General features: G+C 46.5%; 1 protein-coding gene across 2 annotated transcripts in view; it reads right to left on the minus strand.

The window, feature by feature from the left end:
- Positions 1 to 908: 908 nt before the first annotated feature.
- LOC136957387 (cadherin-7-like) overlaps positions 909 to 17,214 on the minus strand; it is a 49,436-nt gene continuing 33,130 nt past the window's right edge. For both annotated transcript variants that reach the window (XM_067251274.1, XM_067251275.1), the window contains 4 exons: positions 15,742 to 15,863; positions 8,042 to 8,159; positions 6,061 to 6,309; positions 909 to 1,432 (listed from right to left, as the gene is read on the minus strand). In XM_067251274.1, the coding sequence (XP_067107375.1) occupies positions 909 to 1,432; positions 6,061 to 6,309; positions 8,042 to 8,159; positions 15,742 to 15,863 (1,013 nt within the window). The remainder of the gene's footprint in view (positions 1,433 to 6,060; positions 6,310 to 8,041; positions 8,160 to 15,741; positions 15,864 to 17,214) is intronic.

The following is a 17,214-nucleotide window of genomic DNA, read 5'->3' on the forward strand; positions in this document are numbered from 1 at the left end:
AGAACAAGTCCGGCCTAAGGATAAGAGATTGAAAGGCAAACACCACACGGTAATATCAGAAAAATGCATTGTTAAGAGGAATAAAATGCATGTTTATCTCCATACCAAAGGAGACAAACAAACTGGCAACATGTCATTATTTAGCTGTGAATACACCCCCCTAACAGGTAGGTACAGTGTGTGTGGCTGGCTATGGGCTCTTGTAAACAACAGAGAGGTTCAGCCGCCTGATAAGCTGTTTGTCTGGAATCTGTCTCAAGTCCAAGGCGATTGTCTTCCAGATCTGTTTCAAATTGACCAACGGAAAAAAACATCGACACACTCAATGACTTGAAAAAGGAACGGGCGAGGGACTACCAATTAGCCAAGTGGCACAGTACTTCTGTTCAAGTTTGGGGAATTTTTTTTTCTTATTTTTTTCGTTTGTTTTGCCAAAAGAGCAAATAAACCCATCAAAGCAGGAAGGCTGGGTCTGAGTGCTGGGTCTGTGCCCATTGCTGTAATGAAAGAGCAGGTGCCTTCTCTAAAAAGTACTGTACTGTGAATGTAATCTGCTGTCAATGACTGGACCCCGGCCCAGCATCACAAAACCTTTTAATGTCTCTGCTCACAAGGTTTCGCCTTCAGTCATGTCCCTTTTGAAGGCCTAGAACTTGCGGTGTCACACTTTTGAAAATCCTAACAAGGGAAGTAAACAAACCAAATCCTTTGAAGTCAAGATCGGTATGTTCTCTTTTTTTTCCTTATCAATCACATGTTTGTTGTCACAGAAGCTTGCCCCACTATGGCAGAAGAGATCATTTTATCCTCAGGTACTGTAACAATAAACGCCTATTGTTGGCTTTTTCTAAGTTCGGCTCGAACTCGGGGATGGAGGGTGGGGGCGGGCGGAGGAAAAGAAGTTTCGGCTATGAGAAAACGCTGCTGCTGTCGCTGTTGCCGTAGAGATCGGCCAGCTTTTTGAAACGTGGACCCCAGTTGCTGAGATAGTCGTAGTTGTGCTCTGAGTCTGTACTTAGGGACTCCAGTGAGCTCAGGGACTCTGCTACCGAGCCACTTCCCTCGAAAGCGTACGTCTGCAAAGAGTCGTAGGGCGGAGCGGACGGGTCCACGTCGGCGTCCTTCAGCCGGTCCCAGATGAACTCTCGGAATACCACGTTGTCCGGCAGCGTCTTGTAGGTGGGGCGCGAGGAAGAGGAGGAGGAAGGGTACGGGAAGAAGGTGGGCGTGTCTGGGGTGACGTCGCGCCGGACCTTGGGGTCCCGGATGACGTTGAGGTTGCGCAGGGTGACCATGTCGAAGGCCTCGGTGTCCTCTTCCCCGCCACCCTCGTCGTCGTAGCGGACGATGTTCTCCCGGATGTCCCGCTCCTCCTCCAGGATCAGAGGCTCCTTCTTCCTCCGTCTCATGCTCACGATCAGCAGCACCATAACTGAGGACCAGAGCAGCAGCATAACTTTACATTACACGTCCAATATATATATATATATATATATATATATATATATACATACAAAAAGTATACTGATGCAACTATTAACTAAGACCTAAAGGAATATTGATATGGGAGGAGTACTAATCCGTGTTTTTATTTGAAATAAGAATCATGACTCTAATTTTACAAAAAGGGAAAATAATTTACAGACACCCTTGCAAAACACAGAGTAATATATACTCCATTACTTCCACCTTCCTCCATTTTGCACACAACTTCCTAACTGGTGGGAAAGTTCCCCAAACTGGAATCTTGGGCCTTCTCAGAAGTTCCGTGAACCCCTCCTCCAATCCCTGTTCCCTCTCCCATATATTATTTCTCAAAATAACTCTCCGCACCCTCGCAAACTGGCAAATGTCTAATGATCCTCCATCCATCACTGTCACGCGGGTGCCAGTGAAATATCGCTCCGTGGCCCCATATTTCTTCCCTTAGCCGTGTCTGGGCTCCGCGGGCAAGGGAGAGAGACCGTGGAACCGAAGGCAAACACCGCTTCACACCTCATAATAAGAGAGCAAATGGAGGAGGAGGAGGGGAGGCAGTGTCACATGAAAGGCTGGGGGAGAAGCTGATGAATGGATAGCCCTCTTCCTGCTGCTGTTAGTGAGTGGCTGGCTGGCTGGCTGTAGTCCGCTGCAGTGGTATGTAGGTAGAACTCAGCTTTGTCTTATTCAGTACCGGAGTGGTCAGTCTACCTAGAGTGTCAGATCACTTCCTGGCAGTGCTGCCTGTTCACCTCAGATCATTCCTAGTGTGAACATGCACTGTGCCTGGGGCTGTGGTAAATGTTGCCTCGGGGAGAAAGCATTCTAGCATGGCGTCTATAGACATAGAGTCACCTCTCATAGAATTCGCAGTAGCTCTTGTTCAAAATTTCCAGATCATTCCATTCCACCAGGCTGCGTGAATTACGAGGCACATGGCATGTTAAAATTGAACATTTCCCGTACTTTCGAGCTAAGCTCTTTCCGTTTTGGTGCCTTACCTCAGAGCTGGGGGCCGTATGTGACATGCTGGGTGTCGGCCAACTGCCAATTGAGAGAGGGAAGCAGCGTGGCCGGGCATATGAACTACCCCCCCGTGACAGCCATGAAGAGGCCTGTATGATATCCACACACTAGCCTCTTCCACTAAAGCCCGGCGCTATCACACAGTGAATACGCCTTTCATGTCGGATATACACTGAAGACACTAAACCGTGTAAGGGGAAAATAAAACAGCAATTCGGTGTTATCCTGGATTTGCAGTAATTGAATTGTTTAAACGATCCATCAAGCACAATCAATGCTGAGCAAGGATGGTTTTCTTTGCAGCTCTCTCCTAACCAGTACAATGATTATAATGAAGTGTAGCATGCAGTCTTGTTCTCGGGGCAGAATGCAGACCGTCTGGACTCTGTCATGCTGAGTTCATGCAAACCCAAGGCTGATCGCTTACTTGGTAGGACAGTCACTTAGTGATTTATAGGAAATGCTATGCTGCACATTTCAGGCTATGCTACCATTTGAATGTGTGCACACTAAACAGTCGAGACAGACAGGCAGGTAGGCAGACACGAAGACAGACAGGTAAACAGACAGACAGACAGGCAGCGAGCCAGGAAGGCAGACAGGCAGACAGACAGGCATACAGAGACACAGACTAACAAAAAGACAGACAGACAGACAGAGACAGACAGACAAACAGAGACAGACAGACAAACAGACAGACAGACAGACAGACAGACAGACAGACAGAGGACTACAATTCAGCTTCCCAGAGGAAACCATAATGTTCCCTGCAGTTTGAAAACTCAAGTCTCTATAAAAGGCTAATGACCGATGCCACCATGACAGCACAAGTGGCCCATGGCAACTGTTTTAATGAGAAATGTCTGAGATGAAGCCTTCCCTGACCTGCACTCAGGCTTGGAGAGACATTCTACGTCTTATCAAAGAATGATGTGTCAACCAGCTTTGCTCTGTGGAATGTGGCAGTAACCTTGTGCATATTCATCTGGAATAAAAGGAAATGACATTTGAATAAAACAAAGATAGAGAGTGTGAAGATTGTCTAGTAGTGCTCGGAGGTGAAAACTTTGCAGTGATGACAATCAAATCCATTGTCACGGTGGGGAATGAAACTATGACTAACGACCGCCTTGTGTGAAAGTGTGCGATGATATACTCTCTCTCCTTTTTTTTTATCACCCACACTCACACACACACAGGCACACAACACACACACAATCGAACACACAGAAAGGCACTCACTAAAATCTAAACAGACACAGGCCCTCTTACAACAGGTGGTTCAGTAAGCTACAGCAGCTAAGCTAGGTTCCAGATGGAGGTCTACCTGGTGCCTCCTAATGAACACCAAGCCCGGTTTAGGGGCGGCCAGACTTGAGAGGCACGGCTCGGTTTCAAAAGGAAATCCCATGGGGCTATTAGACTACAATGATGAAAGATGACTGGAATCAGGTGGGAATGGGGGCTGGATTGGCCTGCAGCGTTGGCTGTGATGAGAGACCAGGTCTGAGCAGCTGACAGCACCTGAGGAAGACTGCAACACCTCCACAGGTCTGATTCAAGGCTTTCCTTGCAGGCCAAACAATGCAATCACATGCAATCACAGGCACAATTGCAGGATGGCAGATTGAACCAGGTCTTGACGGACCAGGAAGATGGGGAGAAGGCTGTGCGTGGGTTGTTAATGCACCACAGTGTGTGTGGGTGTGTGTGTGAAAGTGTGTGTGTGTGTAGGTGTGGGAGGGGGAGAGAGAAAAGAAGGGGCAAACAGGGATGTAAGAAATTATAGAGTATAGAGGAAAAAGAAAAGAGAGCGGAGAGGAAAAAAGTGGAAGAGGGAGGAGAAGGAAAGGAGGGAACTTCTGCAGGATTGAGAAGAGAATTCAACTGTCTGAGACAGTGGAACTGTCAGGCCAAATAGTGTCCTAGGGCCAAATACTGTCCTACCTGACGTCACAATGCCGTTCCGATGCAAGGATGCGTCCGTCGCTATGCCGACCTTAAATTCCAGAGATACTTACGAGTGCTAGCAGGAAACTGTCATGGTTGCTATACTGGTTAGCGTGGATACTTGTTTGGCGTTGCCTTTTCAGCATGAGATATACAATGTGCGGCGTGAGAGCGTGAGAAATGGTTGAAATGCGTGTGGCACACGGCGAAACCGTGAGAGTTGGCAGCTCTGCAGTTTCCTTCTAGCATGCGTAGATATCTCTGGAATTTAAGGTCGGCATAGCGACGGACGCATCCTTGCATCGGAACGGCATTGTGACGTCAGGTAGGACAGTATTTGGCCCTAGGACACTATTTGGCCTGACAGAGCCACTGTTGAGGGCAGTTTAAGAGATGTACACGCATACGCTGGAGCAGGTACACACATGCAAGTGTAGGTGTGTGCACACACACACACACACACACACCTACACACTCACAGGGTTGGAGGTATATTAAACTAGAGGCCATTAGTTCTTCTAATGTGGCCTGGGGCCATGGAGAGCAGTACAGAGCCTGCGTTCTATTATCCATGCTGAGTTCAGAGCTCTGCGGACTCCCTCTCCTCCCTGCTGCTCCTTTGAAATTCTCATTTATCACCAAAGTATTCCCTTGTTGCAATGAATGAGGCACATTTCTGAGAACTGAAATAAAAGTGACTTTAGACCCTCTCAGATACACTTTTTTTGTTATTATGTGTTTCTGCTTAGACTCAATCTCAACTTCCAGTAAAGTGTACCAGTGCATATAACAATGGGCCTGCCTGTGCTGTGTGGTTACAGGTTGTGAATGTGGGTTTTATTGGCTATGAAACACCCCATTTACGATTGTTCGATGCTGCATCTTACTTTAACTTTGTTAATTAAATCTCATTTAAAAGTTCAAAGCATTATTACAAATAGCTCACCAAACGATGCGGTTATCACTGTGAGACTGGCACACACAAACACACCACTATCTCTCAAAGGAGCTGCCTGCCTAAATTAAGGTTAAATTAAGTAAAAAAATAAGAGTGAAGTAGACTAAGATGGATAATTGTATTCCCTGAAACTAAAACATCTCTAGAGAGTTAATTAACCAATCACCTGTCATCAATCCAACAGATCTACTTCTATCATAGAAGGGTCAAGGTGGGTGCTTCATTAAGAACGCAACTCCCGGAAAAATGTTCTAAATTCCCAAAGTTTTTTTCTTAATCATTAATATCATGTAAATCATTAGACGGTATGACTAACCTCAATTAAGCTGAACTGCCAAAGTCAATTAAAATTCGGAACAAATTGAATTGAAAGGGAATTGACCCACACCTCGCTATCTGCAGACAACCTAGCCTGATGGCCCTTAGATATGAGATAAGTACACCACTATAACTGTCAGACCTACATAGAAAACAAGCATATTTCAGACAGCTAATGCGTTGATGTCAATTTATTCATGTTTGTGTGTGTGTGCGCGTATGTTTATGTGTACTTTATAAGTGTGTGAGTGTGCATGTCTACGTATGTGTGTGCGTGTGTGTGTTCATATGTACAGTATATATGTGAGTGTGCATGGGTGTGATCTCACCCAGCAGAGTGAGGATGCAGCCCAGGATGGCGAGCAGAGCTCCGGTGCTGAGGCCGGTCGCCGTGTACGCCACCGCTCCACATGATAGGGCCTCGCCGTCCGAGTCGCAGTCACACACGCTCACCGATAGGGTGTTGGTGCTGCTAAGGGCGGGGCTACCACTGTCCATGATCAGCACTGGCAGGCGGTACATGGACTGCTCCCGCCTCCTGAACCCGGCTCGCTTCGTCACGATGGACGCCGTGTTGTCTGCGAAGGAGGGAGAAGACACCGATCAGTCAGGACGAAGACAAGAACCTTCCTAGCATTATTGTATTACCACCAGGACAGATTAGGAACAACAATCCCACTAATATACTGTTTATAATCCCACTAATAATACCACTAACTGTTTATAATTCCACTAAAATACTGGTCTGTTTGTTTTTGACTGCCTGAAGGGCCAGGTGGGTGGAGTTTTTGGAGGGAGAGGTGGTTTAGGGTTTCCATTGTGCCACACAAGACGCATTAAATATATTTCCTTAATTGAAATGATTTTCAACCTAGGTGTACTAAAGACAAAACTGTCAATCATTAACATCTCATCAACAGCTGTTGTATGCGCCACTACAACAACATCTATTTAGATAGACATAAGAGTCTCACTAATGGGATAGATGAGACCAGCTGTCTGATAATTTTCATTAACACAAACAGAATGAGTTCTGCGGGGTCATGAAGAGTCATTTCTATGTTCATTTTTCTAAGTTTAGTATTGCAGCAGCCAAGTCATTCGTCTTTAACACAATCTCATATATGAAGAGGCCATCAGAGTCCTCCATTGACCATTTATTGAGTAGGTTTGGCCATTTGTTCCATGAACACATTCACATTCAAACAACATTGACATTTAAGCTCATGAAGGTAAAAGGGGCTTGATAATCTTGCAGATTAAACACTTTCAAAATGGGATCCTTACAGTACACTAAAACCTTGTTTAGCCATAACATTTAACACTCTACAATACATATGTAATATTCTGTATATTTACCATACACCATAAATCTAACATTCATACACCAACACATACATCCATACATCATAATAATAATATAGTAAATTTCAATGAACAAGTACAGAAATAATCCTCCAGCATTGACTCTTGACTGAGCATTTGTAAGAATATATAGCTTAGTTTGACATACAAAGTCCTTGTAGGCTTCTAGGCTAATGTTGCTTTACTGTAAAGTGGAAAGCATGTCAAACCCCTGCAACTTACACTGTCACTACACAGCACCCAGCACAGCCAGGTGCTAGGTAACCGCTCAACACTGATTGGCTTGTTATGGTGTAGGGGTAGGAACTTAATTACCTGCAAGTAAATGGAATGCAAGCTTAAAGAGCTAGTAAATGTGATCTTAAAGAGCTACAGTGGAGACTTAGTGGGTATGGTGGTATCAAGTCAGTGTAGAGAAACAGTAGGCACTGGATGTGTGTGTGTGTGTGTGTAGGCACTGTGAATGTGCTTGTGTTGTTGAACGTAGGGACTGTGAATGTGCTTGTGTTGTTCTTGGTTGGCAGTGTGAGTGTGTGAGGAGGTCGAGCATGTAAGTGGAGGATGCACATGTAAGTGGAGAATGTACTGCACATGTAAGTGGAGGATGCACATGTAAGTGGAGAATGTACTGCACATGTAAGTGGAGGATGCACATGTAAGTGGAGAATGTACTGCACATGTAAGTGGAGGATGCACATGTAAGTGGAGAATGTACTGCACATGTAAGTGGAGGATGCACATGTAAGTGGAGAATGTACTGCACATGTAAGTGGAGGATGCACATGTAAGTGGAGAATGTACTGCACATGTAAGTGGAGGATGCACATGTAAGTGGAGAATGTACTGCACATGTAAGTGGAGGATGCACATGTAAGTGGAGGATGCACATGTAAGTGGAGGTTGTACATGTAAGTGGAGGATGTACATGTATGACACTAGCGGTACCTTTGTTGTCTCTCAGGGTAAAGTTGGGATTTCCTGCGACCGCTGCAGCAAGGGAGAAGTAGAAGCGATGCCCGCTGGGTGGCTCGTCACTGTCCACCGCACTGATGGTCTGGATCACCTGGGGATGCAGAGGACAGGCTGAATCACTCCTGATTGGCTCCCCCTGTTCTTCAAATTGGCTATTACGGGCTCTGATTGGCCGGTTGATTGATTGAATCCAACCCCAATGGCTTGATTATCTTCTGGCCATAAATCTAAAGCCGAGGACATGTTTTCTCTGTTGGTGGCGGTATAAATAAGCTCTGTTAGAAAAACATGGTTGGGTGACTTGTTTCTATTCTGGTATAGGCTAATGCACATACCCATATAAATCGCTCCCAACACCAAGCCAAGGTAATAGCCTGAGTAAAATGGAGCAAATCAACTTGAATTTGATTTATTGAAAAAATTTATTTTATGACATTGGCAATGGTTTTACATCACTTATCACTTGCAGTAAGTGCTTATTTGGCAAGAGCCATTGAGGCTCTTAAGGATGACATTTCCTTTTACAAATCTAACGCTTTCTTAAAGGCACAGGATATGAAGGAGTCAAATATGTTTGTCTATTGGGGATGTTACACTCAGGGACTCTTCACCAATGGTCTTCAACATAAAATGAACACAAGAGACAGCTCAACGTAAGTGTGTTTCTCCATCTGATATTATGCACTTCATCAGCAGACTGCTGGACACTGTCAGAGTCATAATATACAGATTTTAATGTTGCTGAAAGGCGAGGTTTATATCCCGATAAGGCTCAGAAACACAGAAGTCTATTCATAATGAAGATTTACCATAAAAACCGCACCAGGCAACTCAGCAACTGTACAGAATTCATATTGTTAAATTGACTTGTGATGAGCTGTGCTTTATAGCTTGCTGCAGGCCAAACAGAAGAACATCTCTGGTATCTTGTTCATGGGAGATTCAATGGGGAGTAAATAGTATTTGTGTATTGTGTTCTCACTCCCTTTTACATGTATAATGTACTGCATGTTTAAACAATTGTTGCCACACAAATCAAACAGCCTGAAGTGTTTTTGTACAACTTCTACTGTAGTTTTAAGATGTTTTAGGTTTGCTTCGAAAGTCCTAAAAATATAATTTAAAGCTAATTTTAATTAATTAATCATACTGCTAAAGACTCTCTTGGCCGCTGTCTTAAACCTTACAAGTACACTTGTAGACAACAACATCCAGTAGCAAATCCACCACGGTTGAATATCTCAATGCTGGCACATATGTTTGCAAAGAGTTGTTTCTCCGGAACCAATAACCTCTGAACAATCATCCAGGCCACAGCTAAAGTCAAAAACACACTTCCTGTTCCAGTATGACACAAGCACATCTCACAGACTTAACATCTGTCCCTCTGTGCTTCTAATCACACAGTCTAAATGTGGAGAATGTCGAACCCCAACCTCTCCCAAGACCATGAAAACCCAGGGAGAGCGTCCACGAGCTATCTTAAAAGCCCTTCACAGTTAATTATCACATAGTCACAACATTCAGGCCTGCATTTAAAGTAGACCTGATACAGAAGCCTTGTCTTCCATGGCTTGGTGCATCGCAGTGGTCGACCAGGATTATCAGTTGCCATCTGTGATTAAATGCTTGTGTCTATAGACTGTCAGGTAGGAGGACTCTGAGTATGTTTGGGAGACTGCCTGCCAATTAAAACTGGCAGAATACAGTGAAATTTGATGAATAATTTACACTCTAATACTCAACAAAAACAGAAATAAATCAACAAAACAGAAACCGTGGCGGTTTTCTTGGCTCCACATAGTTCTTGTCAGATTCAGATATTTTCCAGGGACTGACGGAGCACATGTTATCTACACTAGCTCTAGCATATGTACACATTCCTCCTGACTAATCCTACATAACTGACATATTTTGGGCTGTTGATCATGTTGTGTGAATCATTAGTGCAGATGGACATGTTCTATGCAGTCCGTCATAAAATATGTTATTTTTAAGATGAACATACTGAACAGACAATTCCTTCCTATCTTCCCCTGCCTGAGCAGTGCAATGTGTGTTTAGCATCAGATGGGTATGCCTCACCAAGTTTCACCAACTAACAATAGATCACACACACATACAGTATATGTGTGTACACATGTATCTATTGATACAAACTGTATCTGACCTTATGAACAAACGAGTTCATACAGCTCGAAAATCGTCAATCCAACCTTGTTTCAACCACTCTGTAACATCTTATGCTTTTCATTAGCACCGCTTCCAGGCAAACCCTTTTCATGGGGCTTTGGTCGCTGAATCCTCTAATGGGCTGAATAGGATACGGAAGGAGAAAGACAGGGCTGTGAACATAAATTCACATGAAGAGACATTAACGGGCACCAGCTGAACGGTGCCTGTCAGCCAGGAGACAGAGCAGCCAGATAAATCAGAGAATTAAAGGGGTTTTGAGTTTACACAAGTCTGGGTGTCAGATGTAATAGATGTTAAAGGGGTGGCCGTGGTTTCATTTGTGACTTTTTTTGAAGAGAAGTGAGTAAACACACATGGGAAAGCTGGGGGCTGTTTGCACACCCGCGCCCTGAACATACACACACACAACTAACACACACTCTCGCTAACATAAACTCATGCGAGCACACATTCACTGGCTAGAATACACTCGCAGAGTGGACACACACACACTCACACACATAGGTCATACTGCTGCTACCCAACATACTTATAGAAATGACAGATAAATTGGTTCCCATAATGTAGGATGACCTCACAGTTTGCCTGGAGCAACAGAGGCAGATAAGGCAAAGCAGGCCCTTATCTGCTAGTGTTAGGACATGAGCACTCTCAGTGTGGTTGGGGCTCCAGACGTATAGAGTGGGATCTGGCTCTAAACCAACTGCATGGTTCGTTTTCAGCTGCAATAAGTACAGTGATTGTTGTTTCAGAAGTTCCCCCAGAACTTGATGAAGGGGTGGTTTCATTCTCTTGGACCCTCTTGGACACGGCACGTGAATCAGGTTGGTATGTTTAATCTATGTGCCGTTCATGTCTCTCTGTGGGAGTTCATGACCCCGGCATTTGCCACAGACGGATCAGGATAGGACTGGTCGGCCCAAAAGTCTTTGACATGCCTTACTGCACAGCAATCTCGTTTCTCCAAATCTAGATGAGGCTGGACACTGAAAGGGGGTTTGTCTTCTGAGGGGAGCGCACCACAACAAGATAACGGGCACAGTAATTCAAAGTTGTATTGACAGTGTGAATATAATCGACTCTGAGTGAGTGACAGAGTGTCTGAGTGACAACCGGCTGTTGCCATGGAGACACGGAGGCGCTGGCAAGTTGCTTGCGGTGATGGGTGTGAGTTTGGAGGAGAGCCGGGGGGAGGGGGGCGTGATGTTGTCAAAGGGGGCAGGGGGTTTAGGATGGGGGTTCTGTAGTTTTCACACCCCTAGCTGTCTGTGTCTCTCATGCCCCCATGTGCAACATCAACACCCACAACAACACCCAGCACATCAGTGGCAGCCAGCACTTACAAATCACCAAGCAGAGCCCACAACCTACCCCCCCCCCCCCCCCCCCCCCTCCCCCCCCCCCCGCTGAGGACCCTAATTCTGACAGATGCTGGGTTTGATTGCAATCAATACGTAGCTCTCAACAAATGTCGTCTTTCAATCTCCGTTCATTTCTATATGTCAGCTCCGTGGATTTCTCTATTGATTATCTAAAATGATGTCTGAGTTGGTCTACAACCAAGATGACACCTCAAATACTAATGAAGCCCTGAGCAGAGGTTCTGGAGCACCTGCACTGCAGCGCTGAATCTCCTGCTGTCACGGTGAACATGGATCCTACACCCAGGTGCTGCCTTTATATAGAACACCACAATCACACACACACACACACACACACACACACACACACACACACACACATCTACTCACACCCCCCCTCACACACACACACACACACACACGCATCTACTCACACCCCCCCTCACACACAATCACACACACACACGCATCTACTCACACCCCCCCTCACACACACACACACGCATCTACTCACACCCCCCCTCACACACACACACACGCATCTACTCACACCCCCCCTCACACACACACACACGCATCTACTCACACCCCCCCTCACACACAATCACACACACACACGCATCTACTCACACCCCCCCTCACACACAAGCGCACACACACACACGCATCTACTCACACCCCCCCTCACACACAAGCGCACACACACAAGGACTGAAACACCCTTACACAAACACACTCCAGAAGCACACACGCACACACACACAAGTATACACAATCACCACCCACTGACCCCCCCCCCCCCCCCACCCCCCGTTGCCTGTGGTATGATCGTTGATTTCATTTCCCACTTCAAAAAAACACCTAGAAAGAACTGATAATTACAAAGAAGGGTTGGGGGCAACGTGGAACAAACATCTCTTGAATTCAGTCCTATTGTTGACAAACCAAAATGTACCTGTACATTTTCCAATTCCAACCACCTATTTGGAACAATAATCTTAAATGTAACATTAAATACTAACAAACTAATCTCAACTAAATGCTGACAAAGAGTCCTTACTGGACCCACGGGGGGGGGGGGGGGGGTAGTCTGGAGGGTGGAAAACAGGGGTAGGTGGTAGCAGAAGGGGAGGAGGGTAGCATGAAGGGCAGGGTGGCAGCAGATTGGGGCCATCGTAGTTCCAGGGAAAATCCACTCATGTATGTAATGGCTACACTGATGGGAACGATTGTATCTACACGACCCCACCTCCCCCCTCCCTCGGCCCCTGTGCCTGTGCCCTCCCCCAATCTCCCTTCTGCCCCCTCCCCCCACTGTTTTAATATCAATTAATATTATGGCAGGAGACAGACGCAGCGCTGATCCGTAACAAGTGGAGTCTCAGGAGAGGGCTAGCGCCACGAGACGCCCCTAATTAAGCCAGAAAGATGGCAGGGTATTCCAACCTCCGTGCTCCCTGTTAATCTGCCTGTACAGCGCCACAGTGCCGGCCCACACCCTCCGCCTCGGGCCCCCCCCCACCAGAAATATCTGCCTTTCTTATTTAATCCCAGCCTTAGCGAGCTAGCTGCGACAACGGGCCAGGCCAGGGAAAGGAAGTGGGCGGACCTGGATTGGAGCTGGCCGAGGTGAGGATGTTTCACGTGTGGAGCCGTCTGTGGGAAGGGTTGGAGCTTGCGGCCCATCCCCAGGGTGAACACGGAGAGAGAAACACATTAATGAGGACATCTTGGTCTGGCAGGGGAGATAGGACTACTGACAGCCTCACCCTGTCCATCCATTCTACCAGTTGATGTATAGTTGTTATTCAAATGCTGTTTTTTGCACTTTGTTTTATTGCTCTGTTTCTTGAATGTGTCTGAGTGTTTATTAGGTGTACGTTTACATAGCGCCACAGGCGAAAGAAGGCAGTATCTTAAGCAGACCGACCGTCATGTGTGTGGTAGACAGTGTTGCACAGGGGTTCAGAGTATGATGTGAAGAGGAAGGACAGATGTCTGGTAGTCTTGTCCTTCATGACTCGTTCAGACACATTTAGCAGACGCTCTTATCCAGAGCGACTCACAGTACGTACAGGGACATTCCGCCGAGGAAAGTAGGGTGAAGTGCCTTGCCCAAGGACACAACTTCATTTTGGCACGGCCGGGAATCGAACCAGCGACCTTCTGATTACTAGCCCGACTCCCTCACCGCTCAGCCACCTGACTCCAACAGTCATGTCGTATCTTGATAAACCCAGTTTTGGAACTTACGAAATATCCAAGACGGTGGTTATGAAACAAACTCATTCCATCACCGTGGTAGTATTATGAAAGAATAGAATTCTTGGAGTGGAAGGAATGTTTCACCCTTTTGATTCTAAGCTCGGCATGTGACTTCACCATACTACCTAGAGTTGGGTCCAACAACCCAGGAAGTTCAGACCTGCAGGCGCCCTTCTCACAAAGCATCTCTCCCAGCGACGTGTGTGTGGAACCATCGTCAGCTCCCTTCAGAGGAAATTCTGTCGCTAGGGTTTACAACTTCACCCTCTTGACCCCGGTGAAGGAGATGATAGTGTGTAAAAGCAAACCAATTTCACCATGTAACAAGTGACAAGGACATATGTATATGATATACTGGCTGGGTTAAAAGAGCAGCCGAGAGCTCTCTATTAAAAGCAGAAGATAAAAGGGTAGGACAGTGATGCGAGGCACCTATAAAAGGTACAGACTTCTAGAAACACAACCGGGGTAACGAGATGGAAACAACAAAATATAAAAAATCCTCATTTGTGGAGTGTTGCCGAATATTGTACACACATACACATGCACACATCACACACAGACACACTCCACACGGGTAATCCATTGTAAAGGTCTACAGAGTTGGAGTCCACAGTTTATGGCTTTGAATGCTGGCTAAACTAGATGTTTTTTTCTGGGAGCCTGGAGGCAGAAGTTTAAACACCAGAGCACCACCCCCCTGCAGTGAAAATGACAGAGCTGAAGGCAAATCAAGTCAAGATGAGTCCCCGTGAGGTCCAGAGGAGCAGAACCTCCATTCTGCCTCCTCACCTGCGGCTCAGAAGAAACATGGCCGCCTGAAAACACCCTCATTTCGCAGATGAAATCATGTAGCTTTTCAGGTGCGGCCTTCCGTGAAGAAGATGACTAACAACAAAGAGGGGCAGTTGGCAAATAACACACTTAAAAGGGGCCCTGATTTCCAATTTCCAATACAAATGCATCATTCTGATCAATTGTGGTTATTCCGTGCTGCGTCTCATTGTGTTTTCCAGATGCCAGGAGCAGATAAATAGGCAGAGAGGACGCACGAGTCATGCAGCGATGATGAGGCCAAGTGCTAAACACAGGGGGGGAGAAGGAGGGGCGCATCTCATGGGAGCCCTGACACGCATCGCTTTACAGGACCTGAATTGCGTGCGCCTTCTTCTCTCTCCTCCTCGTTCGGCTCGTACACTGTTGTGATGCATTTTCCGCCCCAGTGCCCAGCACACAGATCTGCTAATTACACACATTCCGCGAATAGGGAATCAGACCAGGGCAGACACCCAATGCCACCCTGCCATGAAATATCATGTTGGTGTGTGATAGCATTGTGGAGTCGAGCCACAGGGAAATTCAAACACAGACATTAATTCATCTGGCAGAGATGAGGGGGAACCATCTCCAACGAGGTGTACGAACACAGATGATACCTGCAATTTGATCTGCGCTACGTGGCTCAAACAAATGACTCTGTCTCCCTGACATTACCTCCAGCACAGGAGAGAAATCACAAGCTATTTAAGACCATATAAGGTGGCCTGAAACTCTGGCATCATACTCGGATAAAGGCGAGCGACAAACTTTCAGAGATTTTTTGCAGAGTAGGGCAGAGCTCCTTGGAGGTGGGGGAGAAAACTCTCAGGATAATAAATCTTGCTCATTGTGGAGGATGAAAACGAAAAGTGCAGCAGTAATGTTTGTGAATGCAGTATAAACCCACCACCCCATTACACCCCCTCCCCCCACCACCATACTGGATAATAGGATACAGCCTCTTACCAGCCCCCCAGCCCCCAGCACCTCGTCCCCCCGCCACCATATTGGATAAGACAGACAGCCTCTTACCTGCCCTGGAATGGCATTCTCACAGAGAATGGTCTGATATTCTATGGCGAACACAGGGGCGTTGTCATTTATGTCCAGTACAGTAATGACAGCAACACCTTTTCCAATTTGGGTTGGATCCTCTGAAAAAGAGATGGAAAGAGAGAGAGGAGGAGGAGAGGTAGACGGAGAGAGCCAGAGAGAGACATGCTCATATCAGTGCATTTCAGCCAATTTCCCAATAAAAAAACGTCCCCTGACTTAACTTCTTGTTTGTGCTCATCCATTCTCCGGGATATTGATCTTCCTCATGCCTTTTTAATTAATCACAAAGGTCGTGCGAAACGAGGCAAATTAAGCCAAAACTGCTGCTCTGATGGAATATGCAATGTTCTCTGCTATCAGCTGGCGGGCCTGGGAGCGAGGAGCCAAAGTGATCAGGCAGCTCATTAGAACCGTCGCCTGGTTGATGCGGCATAGAAGCTGCCCGTGTAGAACAAGCCATCCAGCACCCTGGGGGATGGATACCCTGGCTCACACACAGTGATGGCCAAAATGGCTGCAGCTTCATCTGGGAGGACAGGACGATGATTTGGCCTGGCGTCCCTGCCTTGCCTGACGAGGACTGACGCGTCGCTGACATTCGGGGGTGGCTGATTTGACGATAATAAAAAGCCTGCGTGGCGCCCCCAGGGCATAGGCTTGTTGTGGTTGGCGTGGGGGCTCGAGGAAGAAGGGGTGAAATCTGAGCGTCCACAGCGCAAGTGCACAACATCCCTCTGCCAGCAGCAATGTCTATCTTTGTCCTTTTCTCTATCTCTTCGTCTCTCTCTCCCTTCATGCCCTCTTTAGGAACATTAAAAGACAATTTTCTATAAATATGACTTCGGAGCGGAGGAAAACGGCTGTGTACTTTCTGGACCTTAAAGTTGCTCGCTGACAATAGAAGTGTCACTGTGTGTGTCAGAGGCCAGACCTCGTCTGTGAATGACAGCTACATTCCACATAGTCATTATGGAAGATCTCCATTCAAGCGTACCATTCTCTGAAGAATCTTTAAGAGTTGTATCCTACTTGAAATGCAAGAACAAAATAGAGCAGAGGACTATTTGTGATGATGACAGATCTATGTGCTGTGACGTTTACCTCATGGTACAAACAAGACTTAATTTAGACCAATAGACAGGCATTGAAGGGGAATCGATGATCTTGCGACATTAGGCCCTTTCTAACGCACACAGAGGTGCCTGGAGTGTTTATGGTCTGGGTAGCGACACGTGTGCTTGCATGGCTGTCAAATAACACGGTGGGGGAGAGACACAGAGAGGAGCAGTTTTCGTCCTTGAAGCGGAGAAGGGTTGAGTCAAAGGCGAAACACGGCGACACCTTGCCACGTCACATTAGCATAGTTCACCAATGGGTGAGCTGGCCCGGCCTTAGTCAGCACCTCCCAACCTAGCACACACTACGGCTCAGGGAGACCCGGAGGTCAGG

The sequence above is a fragment of the Osmerus mordax genome, chromosome 15 (assembly GCF_038355195.1).
Source record: "Osmerus mordax isolate fOsmMor3 chromosome 15, fOsmMor3.pri, whole genome shotgun sequence".
NCBI lineage: Eukaryota > Metazoa > Chordata > Actinopteri > Osmeriformes > Osmeridae > Osmerus > Osmerus mordax.